The sequence below is a fragment of the Cherax quadricarinatus genome, chromosome 20, assembly GCF_038502225.1.
Source record: "Cherax quadricarinatus isolate ZL_2023a chromosome 20, ASM3850222v1, whole genome shotgun sequence".
NCBI lineage: Eukaryota > Metazoa > Arthropoda > Malacostraca > Decapoda > Parastacidae > Cherax > Cherax quadricarinatus.
In genome coordinates, this window is record NC_091311.1 from 22,680,370 (window position 1) to 22,694,779 (window position 14,410).

The following is a 14,410-nucleotide window of genomic DNA, read 5'->3' on the forward strand; positions in this document are numbered from 1 at the left end:
AGGGATGCCCAGCGACAGTACAAAAACGACATAGCATGGAAAGTCAAGCAGTGCTGTATAGCCCTTGTGGTTTAGCGCTTCTTTTTTATTATAATAATAAAAATAATAATGGAAAGTCAAGTGTGACTCAAAGCTGTTGTATAGCCAACGATCCTTGGCTAGCGCAGTGTTGTTGTTGATCAATACCACTCGCCCGTGGTTACAATAATATATATATGCTGCTCGTAGGCTAGTATAACAAACAGGGATGAGAATGAAATTAGCTTGCAAGCTCCCACACTACCGTATGTCATTAAGGCGTGATGTGGTTCTGGCTCACAATGGTGGGCCAGCGCAGTGTTGTTATTGATGTATATATAATATATATATATATATAATATATATATATATATATATATATATATATATATATATATATATATATATATATATATATATATATATATATATATATATATATATATATATATATATATATATATATATATATATATATATATATATATATATATATATATATATATATATGTAAGTATCTTTACTTCGAAACGTTTCGCCTACACAGTAGGCTTCTTCCTTCGAGTACAGGAAGGTTGATAGAAGAGACGTGAAGACAATGTAATCAGTCCATCAACCTTGAAGTTTTGAGGTGGTCAGTCCCTCAGTCTGGAGAAGAGTATTGTTCCATAGTCTGAAACAATGTTGTTTTTAAGATATATATAAAAACTTATACACACACACACACACACACACACACACACACACACACACACACACACACACACACACACACACACACACACACACACACACAATGGATCAGGGAATACCTGACAGGGAGTCAACAACGAGTCATGGAACGTGAAGAGGTATCACAGTGGGAGCCTGTGACGAGCGGGGTCCCACAGGGGTCACTTCTAGGACCAGTGCTATTTTTGATATATGCGAACGACATGATGGAAGGAATAGACTCTGAAGTGTCCCTATTCGCAGATGATGTGAAGCTGATGAGAAGAATTAAATCGGATGAGGATGAGGCAGGACTGCAAAGAGACCTGGACAGGCTGGACATGTGGTCCAGAAACTGGCGTCTCGAATTCAACCCTGCCAAATGCAATGTCATGAAGATTGGGGAGGGGCAAAGAAGACTGCAGACAGAGTATAGGCTAGGTGGACAAAGACTACAGATCTCACTCAGGGAGAAAGACCTTGGGGTGACCAAAACACCGAGCACGTCACCGGAGGCACACATCAACCAAATAATAACTGCTGCAGCATACGGGCGCCTGGCAAACCTGAGAATAGCGTTCCGATACCTTAATAAGAAATCGTTCAAGACACTGTACACTGTGTATGTTAGGCCCATACTGGAGTATGCAGCACCAGTATGGAACCCACACCTGGTCAAGCACGTCAAGAAGTTAGAGAAAGTACAAAGGTTTGCAACAAGGCTAGTCCCAGAGCTCAGGGGAATGTCGTACGAGGAAAGGTTGAGGGAAATCGGACTGACGACACTGGAAGACAGAAGGGTCAGGGGAGACATGATAACGACATACAAGATACTGCGGGGAATAGAGATAGGATGTTCCAGAGAGGGGACACAGAAACAAGTGGTCAAAACTGGAAGCTGAAGACTCAGACGAGTCACAGGGACGTTAGGAAGTATTTCTTCAGTCATAGAGTCGTCAGGAAGTGGAATTGCCTAGCAAGTGAAGTAGTGGAGGCAGGAACCATACATAGTTTTAAGAAGAGGTATGACAAAGCTCAGGAAGCAGAGAGGGAGAGGACCTAGTAGCGATCAGTGAAGAGGCGGGGCCAGGAGCTGAGTCTCGACCCCTGCAACCACAATTAGGTGAGTACATACACACACACACATATATATATATATATGTGTGTGTGTGTGTGTGTGTGTGTGTGTGTGTGTGTGTGTGTGTGTGTGTGTGTGTGTGTGTGTGTGTGTGTGTGTGTGTGTGTGTGTGTGTCTGTGTGTGTGTGTCTGTGTCTGTGTGTGTACTCACCTATTTGTACTCACCTATTTGTGGTTGCAGGGGTCGAGTCCTAGCTCCTGGCCCCGCCTCTTCACCGGTTGCTACTAGGCCCTCTCTCTCCCCGCTCCATGAGCTTTATCAAACCTCGTCTTAAAACTGTGTATGGTTCCTGCCTCCACTACGTCATTTTCTAGGCTATTCCACTGCCTTACAACTCTATGACTGAAGAAATACTTCCTACTATCTCTCTGACTTATTTGTGTCTTCAACTTCCAATTGTGGCCTCTTGTTTCTGTGTCCCCTCCCTGGAACATCCTGTCTTTGTCCACCTTGTCTATTCCACGCAGTATTTTATATGTCGTTATCATGTCTCCCCTGACCCTCCTGTCCTCCAGTGTGGTCAGGCCGATTTCCCTTAATCTTTCTTCATAGGACATTCCCCTTAGCTCTGGAACTAACCTTGTCGCAAACCTTTGTACTTTCTCTAGTTTCCTGACGTGCTTTATCAAGTGCGGGTTCCAAACAGGTGCTGCATACTCCAGTATGGGCCTGACATACACGGTGTACAGTGTCTTGAATGATTCCTTACTAAGGTATCGGAATGCTGTTCTCAGGTTTGCCAGGCGCCCATATGCTGCAGCAGTTATCTGATTGATGTGTGCTTCCGGAGACATGTGTGTCTGTGTCTGTGTGTGCATGTGCGTGTGCGTGTGTGTGTGTGTGTGTGTGTGTGTGTGTGTGTGTGTGTGTGTGTGTGTGTGTGTGTGTGTGTGTGTGTGTGTGTGTGTGTGTGTGCATGTGCGTGTGTGTGTGTGTGTGTGTGTGTGTGTGTGCATGTGCGTGTGTGTGTGTGTGTGTGTGTGTGTGCATGTGCGTGTGTGTGTGCATGTGCGTGTGTGTGTGTGTGTATAAGTTCTTATATATATCTTAAAAGCATTTTTCTCACCTGTATCAAGTACCTAAAGTTCTCTTTTGTATCTTGTAATTGTACTTGTGAAATGTTTACAAACATTTTAAGATACGTATAACTAAGAATGCATCATGCAGTAGTAATGTGGTACTCAAATCTAAAAACAAAAACAAAGTAAAATACAACAAATCAGAAAATACGGTACACAATGATCCTTGAATCTAGAAGTATATGTATTTGTCGCTGCTGACCTGCTTCTGTGTGTAGTGGAGGGAGACGGGGGGCAGCGTGAGGCTCCTCTCGATGTTCCTTAGTTCGTAGCTGAGTTCGTAACCTTTAGGGATGCCGGGCACCAGGTTCTTCTTGTGCTTCATCAGACCCAGCCACATGTACACCTGCAGCTTGCCCTGGATGGCCCAGCCTCCAGGACCACTAGACTTGCGACCCGGCAACTGTAGCAGTGACAGACACGTTAATTTACAATGACTGTGGTAGTGAGTGGATACTTATAAAGTAACTGTGGTACACTATCTGAGGGAATGAAGTAGATACTTATACAGAGCCTGTGGTAGTGAGATATTTATTTAGTAACTGTGGCAGTGAAAGGGATACTTATGCACTAATCGTAGTAGTGAGAGAGATACTTATAAAATAACTGTTATAGTGAAAGATATACAGCTACTGTGGCAGTGAGAGAGATACTTATACACTGACTGTGGTAGCAGGTGATGTACTATTACAGTAACAACTGTAGCAGTGATTGAGTGTGTGTGTGTGTGTGTGTGTGTGTATTAATGGTGTGGGTAAAGACTGACTAGGGTGTTCTGTGATGCAGTAACTGGAAGTAGAGGGGAAAAAAAGGCAGAAAATGTCATATAATTTTTATATCTCATGTATGTAGTGACTCGTGAGAAGCTAGCGTACAGGAGAGAGAAACTTTCATTAGACGAGGTTTCGCCCTAAAGTGGTTTCATCAAGGCTACACTTGAAAGTCAGTATCATTAAGGTTATTCTTGAAAATCAATATTATCAAGGTTATACTCGAAATGCAATGTTATCAAGATTATACTTGAGAATCAGTATTATCAGGTTATACCTGAGAATCAGTATTAACAAGGTTATACTTGAGAATCAGTATTATCAAGGCTATATTTGAGAATCAGTATTATCAAGGTTATACTTGAGAATCAGTATTAAAAAGGTTACACTTGAGAATCAGTATGATCAAGATTATTCTTGAGAATCAGTATTATCAAGGTTATTGTTGAGAATCAATATTGCCAAGTGTGGCATACAAAGAGTATGTTACAATTTATTCGGCGTATGTCACAATCCCATATAGGCTGCCTCTCAACCAGCGAACCAAGTGCTAAGGGTTTAACGATCAACAGGGTACCCATCGTTAAGTCAGTACCTTGGTTCATTGACCAATCACAGGCAAGCCCACCAAAACTGAAGCAATATAGCTCACTTGCAGTAAGCATTGGCAGACTTGCCTACCTGCTGGTTGAGTACGGTGCACTCTCTCTGGCTTCTGGATTGCCATCTGTAACCGTCGTGTACAACTATTATTATTATATGTGTACATAGTGTACATATTTGTATATAGTGGGTGAAGGCAAAATATACATAATAGTCTATTACTGAGTTTGTTTGCTCCAACTATCATTACAACCAGGTCTCACAGTCCATTCTTTACCTGTGTTCGCAATACCTAGGTTATACTCAAGAAAACAACATTTACTTCGATAACTGTCTAATAAATTGTATAGGTCTACTATGTGTGTTTTTTTCACGTTCCCGTCTAATCTTGAATGATTTGATCGCACCCTGGATTAGTCTGGTCCCGTGTGGGTTGTCTTGATCACTTCGGGTTGGCTCTGAGGGGCCAGTCACTCTAAAAGGAACTGCTGAAGCACTTTCCGGAACGTTACTGTTGCTTCTCTCATTAGTGTTTGGATATTTGTATTATCATGATAGAACTCAGGTCTGAGATTTTGGGATCTCAAGGAATGCGATTTTCTCCTCTAAGGGGATTAAGACTTAACATAAGAAGGATGGAATGATACACAAATAATTCGCACATAGGAGAGAGGAGGTTACGACTACGTTTCGGTCCGACTTAGACCATTTACAAAGTGTGACTATGTAAATGGTCCTAGTCAGACCGAAACATCGTCGTAAGCTCCTCTCTCCCATGTGCGGGTTATTTGTGTATTGTTCCAGTCACAGTATTGTGCCTTTTTGTTCTTCAAGGATGGAAGGCTATTTTCACGAAGTTGGGAAGTCACAGTCATATGCGGGGAAATTGAAATCCTCAATATAAAGATATAATTCTTACCTTGAGAAAAACAAGATTCTTAACTGGAGGAACATAAACTTCCTGACTTGAAAAATAAAATCTTCATCTTAAAGAAATTGAAATCATTATCTCGAAGTAAGATGAAGAAGATGGAAGTCTTAGTTTTCTTATTTTAGGAAGATGCAGTCCTTACCTCAGGGAAGGGTGCCAAGGAAACTGACCTTGAGGAAGAGTGTCTGGGTCGTGGCACAGTGCTTGCCTCGCTCCTGCTCCACGGGAGAGAAGAGCAGGTGCCTGGCTGCTAGACGCTGGTATGCCACTCTCTTGCCCCCGCTGATCATCCACACAAACACATCCGGCAGACTGTGTTGAGGCTGCATCCAGGAATCAAGAAGAATCAACAGAGGTGAGGGCCATCATAAAAATCAATATATTCACATTAATAGGGAGATTAAAAATGGGGGAAAGAAAAGCAAAACGAGACTATGAAATTAAAGTTGCTAGGGATTCGAAAACTAACCCGAAAGTTTTTTTTTCCAGGTTTATAGAACAAAGGTTAGAGAAAAGATACGTAGCTTAAAAGTAACTCTGGGCATCTTACTGACAAGGCGAATGAAATGTGCTCGACTTTTAATAATTATTTTCTCTCGGTTTTCACACAGGAAAAAAACAGTAATAATATCCCAATAATTAATTTTTAAAGTGGACTTGAAGATAATAAATTACGTAATATCAGTTACTCACTAACGATATGATAATCAAACAGATAGACAGATTGAAGCAAAATAAATCCCCGAGCCCCAATGAGCGTTTTTCAAGGGTTCTTAAGGAGTGTAAAATGGAACTTTGTGAACCACTGACTAATATTTTTAAAATATTTCCTTAAACAGGTGTAGTGTATATGTGGAAGATGGAAAATGTAATTCCTATTTATAAAGCAGAGGACAAGTCGTTACCGTCAAATTACCGCCCAATAAGCCAATTATAGCTGATATTATAAGAAACCATCTTGATAAGTATGATTTGATTCATGATACTCATCGTGGATTTACGAGAGGCCGTTCCTGCGTAACTAATTTGCTAACTTTATTCAGATATTGTTTATTTGGATTTTAGAGTACCGCACCAGAGACTGTTAAAGAAAGTGGCAGCTCATGACATTGGGGAAAAAGTGTTGTTATGGATCTAGTCATGGCTTACCAACAGGAAGCAAAGAGTGTGCATAAATGGGGTAAAATCCGAGTGGGGATCTGTAACAAGTGGCATTCCACAAGGATCGGTCTTGGGCTCGTTGTTGTTTATAATATATATCAATGACCTTGATGAGGGAATTACTAGTGATATGAGCAAATTCGCCGATGACACGATGATAGGTAGGATAATTGATTCATAGGTAGATGTCACGATCTTCAGGAGGTTTTAGACAAACTCAGTTCGTGGTAAGAAAGTGGCAGATGCAGTTCAATGAAGATAAATGCAAAGTTCTGAAGTTCGGGAATGTTCATAACATCAGCTAAATAATGTAGAACTTAGCCGTACAGAATGCGAAAACTACCTGGGGGTTAAGGTAAGAAGAAACCTTAACCCAAGGCAAATAGATTACTGAGATTTATATCAAGAAGTGTAAGCAACGGAAGTCCAGAGGTCATACTACAGCTTTATACATCATTAGTAAGGCCTCCCTTAAATTACGCAGCGCAGTTCTGGTCTCCATTTTACAGAACAGATATAAATTCGTTACAAAACTTCAGCGAATAATGACAGAATTAATACATAGAATTATAAATCTTACATATTGAGAAAGATTGAAACCCCTTAAATTACATTAACATGTAAGAAGAAGAATGAAGGGAGACTTGATCAAAGTGTATTAGCAAAGGGGACATAAATAAGGTCTTGAGGATATCTCTCCAAGAGAGAACCCGAAATAATGGATTCGAATTAGATGTGTTTAGAATTAGAAAGGATATAGGAAAATATTGGTTTGGAAATAGGGTAGTTGATGAGTGGAACAGTCTGCCTAGTAGGGTTATTGAAGCTAAAACCTTGAGTAGATTCAAATTTATGTTCGATAAATACATGAGTGAGAAGGATTGGATTTGAGTTGGAATTCTGTTAGTGGGATGGATTTATGAAGGACCTGCCCAGTATGGGCCAACAGGCGTATTGCAATGTTCCTCCTTTCTTATGTTCTTAAGTATTATAATGTAAGGAGTGGTGGATGTTCGATACTCCAGCCTCTCCAGTAACTCTGTTGTGACTAATGAGGTTGTTAGAGTCTCAGTGAATTACATATACATACATGTGTGTATGTATATATATATATATATATATATATATATATATATATATATATATATATATATATATATATATATATATATATATATATATATATATATATATATATATATATATATATATATATATATATATATATATATATATATGTATATGTAAATATATGTACATATATATATATATATATATATATATATATATATGTACATATATATATATATATATATATATATATATATATATATATATATATATATATATATATAATATATATATATATATATATATATATATATATATATATATATATATATATATATATATATATATATATATATATATATATATATATATATAGGTATATGTGGAGTCAAAAAACGTTATCTATGGAGGCAAAGAAGGGAATGTATGAAAGTATAGTAGTACCAACACTCTTATATGGGTGTGAAGCTTGGGTTGTAAATGCAGCAGCAAGGAGACGGTTGGAGGCAGTGGAGATGTCCTGTCTAAGGGCAATGTGTGGTGTAAATATTATGCAGAAAATTCGGAGTGTGGAAATTAGGAGAAGGTGTGGAGTTAATAAAAATATTAGTCAGAGGGCAGAAGAGGGGTTGTTGAGGTGGTTTGGTCATTTAGAGAGAATGGATCAAAGTAGAATGACATGGAAAGCATATAAATCTATAGGGGAAGGAAGGAGGGGTAGGGGTCGTCCTCGAAAGGGTTGGAGAGAGGGGGTAAAGGAGGTTTTGTGGGCGAGGGGCTTGGACTTCCAGCAAGCGTGCGTGAGCGTGTTAGATAGGAGTGAATGGAGACGAATGATACTTGGGACCAGACGATCTGTTGGAGTGTGAGCAGGGTAATATTTAGTGAAGGGATTCAGGGAAACCGGTTATTTTCATATAGTCGGACTTGAGTCCTGGAAATGGGAAGTACAATGCCTGCACTTTAAAGGAGAGGTTTTGGGATATTGGCAGTTTGGAGGGATATGTTGTGTATCTTTATACGTATATGCTTCTAAACTGTTGTATTCTGAGTACCTCTGCAAAAACAGTGATAATGTGTGAGTGTGGTGAAAGTGTTGAATGATGATGAAAGTATTTTCTTTTTGGGGATTTTCTTTCTGTTTTTGGGTCTCCCTGCCTCGGTGGGAGACGGCCGACTTATTGAAAAAAAAAAATATGTATAAAAATATATATATATATATATATATATATATATATATATATATATATATATATATATATATATATATATATATATATATATATATATATATATATATATATATATATATATATATATATATATATATATATATATATATATATATATATATATATATATATATATATATATATATATAGATATATATAATGTACATACATACAAGCCAGGTAGTTATAACATCTAGGATTTTAGGAGTGAGGAAGAGCCATATGTAAGTGCGGCTGGAAGTGCGTGAGGCAGTTGGTAAAATGAAAAGGAGTAAAGCAGCTGGGATTGATGGGATTAAGAGAGAAATGTTAAAAGCAGGTGGGGACATACTTTTGGTATGAAAGAGGGGAGGATACCTAGGGATTGGCACAGAACATGCATAATTCCTTTATATAGAGGCAATTGAGACCAAAGAGGGTAAGAACTATAGGGGAATAAGCATGTTGACTTATACCTGGTAAGGTGTATGATAGAATTATTACTGAAAGAATTAAGGGGAAGTGAGAGAACAGGATCGCAGATGAACAAGTAGGCTTCGGGAAGCATAGAGGATGTGTTGATCAGGTGTTTACAGTGAAGCATATAAGTGAACAGGAGGAGGAGTTGCTGAGGTGGCTTGGGCATTTAGAGAGGTTGGAACAAAATAGGATGAATTGGATGGCGTATAAATCTGTACTGGAGGTAAGGCGGTAGGGGTCATCCTAGGAAAGGTTAAAGGGAGGGGGTAAAGAAGGTTTTATAATGCGAGGGGTATCCAACAAGCGTGTGTGAACGTGTTAGATAGGAGTGAATGGAGGCAAGTGGTTTTTATGATTTCCGTGCTGTTGGAGTGTGACCACAGTAATATTAGTGAAGGGATTCAGGGAAACTAGTTAGCTGGACTTGAGTGCTGGGTGGCTGGGAATATTTGCAGTTTTGAACTATAGTACAGGCACGCCTCTGGCAATACAGTGATGGAGTGAGTGTTGGTGAATATTTCTTTTTTTTTAGGTCACCCTGTCTCGGTGGGAGACTGCCGATACCGGCACTTTTCTCATTTTTTTTTATTTTTACAGTTATAATGACTACGTTCAATATATAAAGGCATGCGTATTACACAATAAATATTAAATAACACAGGAAGGTTAAATAATAACTTAATTTCTCAGAGATGATAATGTTATTACTCATTTCTTGGCCTGTTGTGTTAATTACTGGTTGTCAAAGGCACTTGTTGATAGTGTGTGTGTGTGTGTGTGTGTGTGTGTGTGTGTGTGTGTGTGTGTGTGTGAATAAGTCAGTCGTGAGGTAGAGTCTACCTGGAAGGAGTTCCTGGGGTCAGCGCCCCCGGTCCATAACCAGACCTCACTCTGGATGGACTCACTGATGGCCAAACATTGACACGTCTCTTGGAGAACCGAAGACATAACCATCCTCGGAAAATAATATATATGATGAAAGACCCATTACAACCTGAAAGATCCCTCTAACTAACAAAAACCCACTGACCGAAGAAGCCACTTTTAAGACTATACAGTCTTAATAACAGCACTCAACCCAAGGAGGTAGGTTAGGTTAAGTTAGGTTAGGTTAGGTTAGGTTAGGTTAGGTTAGGTTAGGTTACCAATTCAGTACTACCAGAAAGAACCCCCCGTCTTTCTTGTTAAATTAATAGAGAAACGCTAAACTTGCAGGGAAATTGGGAGGTCATCATATTTGATCTGAGGAAGGGGAAGGTGATTTTATTTTCTTAGGTCAAGAGTCCTTCAGGAACATCAAAGCCCAGACCTTGAAGGAAAAGGTTTTAGTAGAGGTACTCACGTCTTCAATGAGTTCCTTGAGCTTGGCCAGGTAGGAGTGAGTGGTCTTGTAACGCTCCTTGAAGCTGTGTCGGCTCAGAAGTGCCTTGGTGTGCCTCGCAGAGCTCCCCAGATGGTCCTGTTGGCATCAACCACAACTAAGACAATTGTCATTTTCAGAAATCAGATACGTATTATAAAGACAGAATACAGATGTGAGGGCAAGGTGATGGGAAACAGATGTGACAACATCTGAGCTACAAATAAATATGAAGCAGAATAAAACAAATGAGGAGATGGGTACCAGGAGGCCTCACCAGGGGACGCTTGTGAAGAGTGACACACAAACATACAGCTGAAATAAGAGCGATAAGCAGGGAAAATGTACTGCAACAGGATAAGTGTTTAAGCAAGCGAGAAAATACACAATATCGTATGAACTAACTACACGACTAAGAATTTCACAGGCACCGAATAACATTAGTAAATCTTCAGCAATTTTCTATTCGCCAGTTCAGAGCAAAACAAACATTTAAGATTTATTTCAGTTTCGATATAGCAGAAATTCACATCACGTTATGTCAGGTGACACACGAGGATCCTCTCATTAATCCCAATGTATGCCTGGTGGATCCTCTCATTAATCCCAATGTATGCCTGGTGGATCCTCTCATTAATCCCAATGTATGCCTGGTGGATCCTCTCATTAATCCCAATGTATGCCTGGTGGATCCTCTCATTAATCCCAATGTATGCCTGGTGGATCCTCTCATTAATCCCAATGTATGCCTGGTGGATCCTCTCATTAATCCCAATGTATGCCTGGTGGATTCTCTCATTAATCCCAATGTATGCCTGGTGGATCCTCTCATTAATCCCAATGTATGCCTGGTGGATCCTCTCATTAATCCCAATGTATCCCTGGTGGATCCTCTCATTAATCCCAATGTATCCCTGGTGAATCCTCTCATTAATCCCAATGTATCCCTGGTGGATGCTCTCATTAATCCCAATGTATCCCTGCTGGATCCTCTCATTAATCCCAATGTATCCCTGGTGGATCCTCTCATTAATTCCAATGTATCCCTGGTGGAACCTTTAATTAATCCCAATGTATCCCTGGTGGATCCTCTCATTAATCCCAATGTATGCCTGGTGGATCCTCTCATTAATCCCAATGTATCCCTGGTGGATCCTCTCATTAATTCCAATGTATGCCTGGTGGATCCTCTCATTAATCCCAATGTATCCCTGGTGGATCCTCTCATTAATTCCAATGTATCCCTGGTGGATCCTCTCATTAATCCCAATGTATGCCTGGTGGATCCTCTCATTAATCCCAATGTATCCCTGGTGGATCCTCTCATTAATTCCAATGTATCCCTGGTGGATCCTCTCATTAATCCCAATGTATGCCTGGTGGATCCTCTCATTAATCCCAATGTATCCCTGGTGGATCCTCTCATTAATCCCAATGTATGCCTGGTGGATCCTCTCATTAATCCCAATGTATCCCTGGTGGATCCTCTCATTAATTCCACTGTATCCCTGGTGGAACCTTTAATTAATCCCAGTGTATCCCTGGTGGATCCTCTCATTAATCCCAATGTATCCCTGGTGGAACTTTTAATTAATCCCAGTGTATCCCTGGTGATTCCTCTCATTAAACCCAATGTATCCCTGGTGGAACCTCTCATTAATTCCAATGTATCCCTGGTGGAACCTCTCGTTAATTCCAATGTATCCCTGGTGGAACCTCTCATTAATTCCTATGTTTCCCTGGTGGAACCTCTCATTAATCCCTATGCATCCCTATTGGATCCTCTTCTTAATTCCAATGTATCCCTGTTGGAACCTCTCATTAATTCCTATGTATCCTTGGTGGAACCTCTCACCAATCCCTATATATCCCTGGTGGATTCTCTCCTTAATCCCAATGTATACCTGGTGGAACCTCTCATTAATTCCAGTGTATCCTTGGTGGAACCTCTCATTAATCCCAATGTATCCCTGGTGGAACCTTTCATTAAATTCAAAGTATCCCTGGTGGAACCTCTCGCTATGACATATATATCCCTGGTAGAACCTCTCATTAATCCTTATGTATCCCTGGTGGAACCTCTCATTAATCCTTATGTATCCCTGGTGGAACCTCTCATTAATCCTTATGTATCCCTGGTGGAACCTCTCATTAATCCTTATGTATCCCTGGTGGAACCTCTCATTAATCCTTATGTATCCCTGGTGGAACCTCTCATTAATCCTTATGTATCCCTGGTGGAACCTCTCATTAATCCTTATGTATCCCTGGTAGAACCTCTCATTAATCCTTATGTATCCCTGGTGGAACCTCTCATTAATCCTTATGTATCCCTGGTGGAACCTCTCATTAATCCTTATGTATCCCTGGTGGAACCTCTCATTAATCCTTATGTATCCCTGGTGGAACCTCTCATTAATCCTTATGTATCCCTGGTGGAACCTCTCATTAATCCTTATGTATCCCTGGTAGAACCTCTCATTAATCCTTATGTATCCCTGGTGGAACCTCTCATTAATCCTTATGTATCCCTGGTGGAACCTCTCATTAATCCTTATGTATCCCTGGTGGAACCTCTCATTAATCCTTATGTATCCCTGGTGGAACCTCTCATTAATCCTTATGTATCCCTGGTGGAACCTCTCATTAATCCTTATGTATCCCTGGTGGAACCTCTCATTAATCCTTATGTATCCCTGGTGGAACCTCTCATTAATCCTTATGTATCCCTGGTGGAACCTCTCATTAATCCTTATGTATCCCTGGTGGAACCTCTCATTAATCCTTATGTATCCCTGGTGGAACCTCTCATTAATCCTTATGTATCCCTGGTGGAACCTCTCATTAATCCTTATGTATCCCTGGTGGAACCTCTCATTAATCCTTATGTATCCCTGGTAGAACCTCTCATTAATCCTTACGTATCCCTGGTGGAACCTCTCATTAATCCTTATGTATCCCTGGTGGAACCTCTCATTAATGACAATATATATCGGGTGGAATCTTTCATGTATCCACATGTATCAGGTCACACACAATGAGTCTCTCATTCATCCCTATATATCCCTGGGGAACCTCTCATAAATACCTAGGTATCCCTGATCAGGTTTCACACAGGAAACCTCTCATGAATCACCAAGTATCCCTGGTCTTATCACACGAGAAACCTTTAATTTATTTCGATGTATCCCTGGTCAGATCATACAGGGAACCTTTCATTAATCCCAATATATCCCCAGTCAGGTCACACAATTCTCACTCAGTACAGAGGTCAGGTCACTCAGGATTCTCACTTAATACAGGTCAGGTCACTCACAACTCTCACTTAACACAAGTCAATTCACTCAGGACTCTCACTGAACACAAGTCAGGTCACTCACAACTCTCACTGAACACAAGTCAATTCACTCAGCACTCTCACTGAACACAAGTCAGGTCACTCACAACTCTCACTGAACACAAATCAGGTCACTCACAACTCTCACTTAACACAAGTCAATTCACTCAGGACTCTCACTGAACACAAGTCAGGTCACTCACAACTCTCACTGAACACAAGTCAATTCACTCAGGACTCTCACTGAACACAAGTCAGGTCACTCACAGATATCACTTAACACAAGTCAGGTCACTCACAACTCTCACTTAACACAAGTCAGGTCACTCACAGCTCTCACTTAACACAAGTCAGGTCACTCACAACTCTCACTTAACACAAGTCAGGTCACTCACAGCTGTCGCTTAACACCGAGATCAGGTCACTCACAGCTCTCACTTAGCACAAGTCAGGTCACTCGCAACTGTCATTTAACACAGGTCGGGTCACTCACAACTCTCGCTGAACACAAGTCAGGTCACTCACAACTCTCACTTAAC

At 40.2% G+C, this 14,410-nt stretch overlaps 1 protein-coding gene across 1 annotated transcript in view; it reads right to left on the reverse strand.

The window, feature by feature from the left end:
- LOC128703693 (otoferlin) overlaps nt 1–14,410 on the reverse strand; it is a 181,015-nt gene that overhangs the window by 101,236 nt on the left and 65,369 nt on the right. Inside the window, exons 8-10 of the mRNA XM_070087090.1 lie at nt 10,517–10,633; nt 5,422–5,574; nt 3,150–3,350 (exon numbers count right to left, since the gene is read on the reverse strand). Of these exons, the coding sequence (XP_069943191.1) occupies nt 3,150–3,350; nt 5,422–5,574; nt 10,517–10,633 (471 nt within the window). The remainder of the gene's footprint in view (nt 1–3,149; nt 3,351–5,421; nt 5,575–10,516; nt 10,634–14,410) is intronic.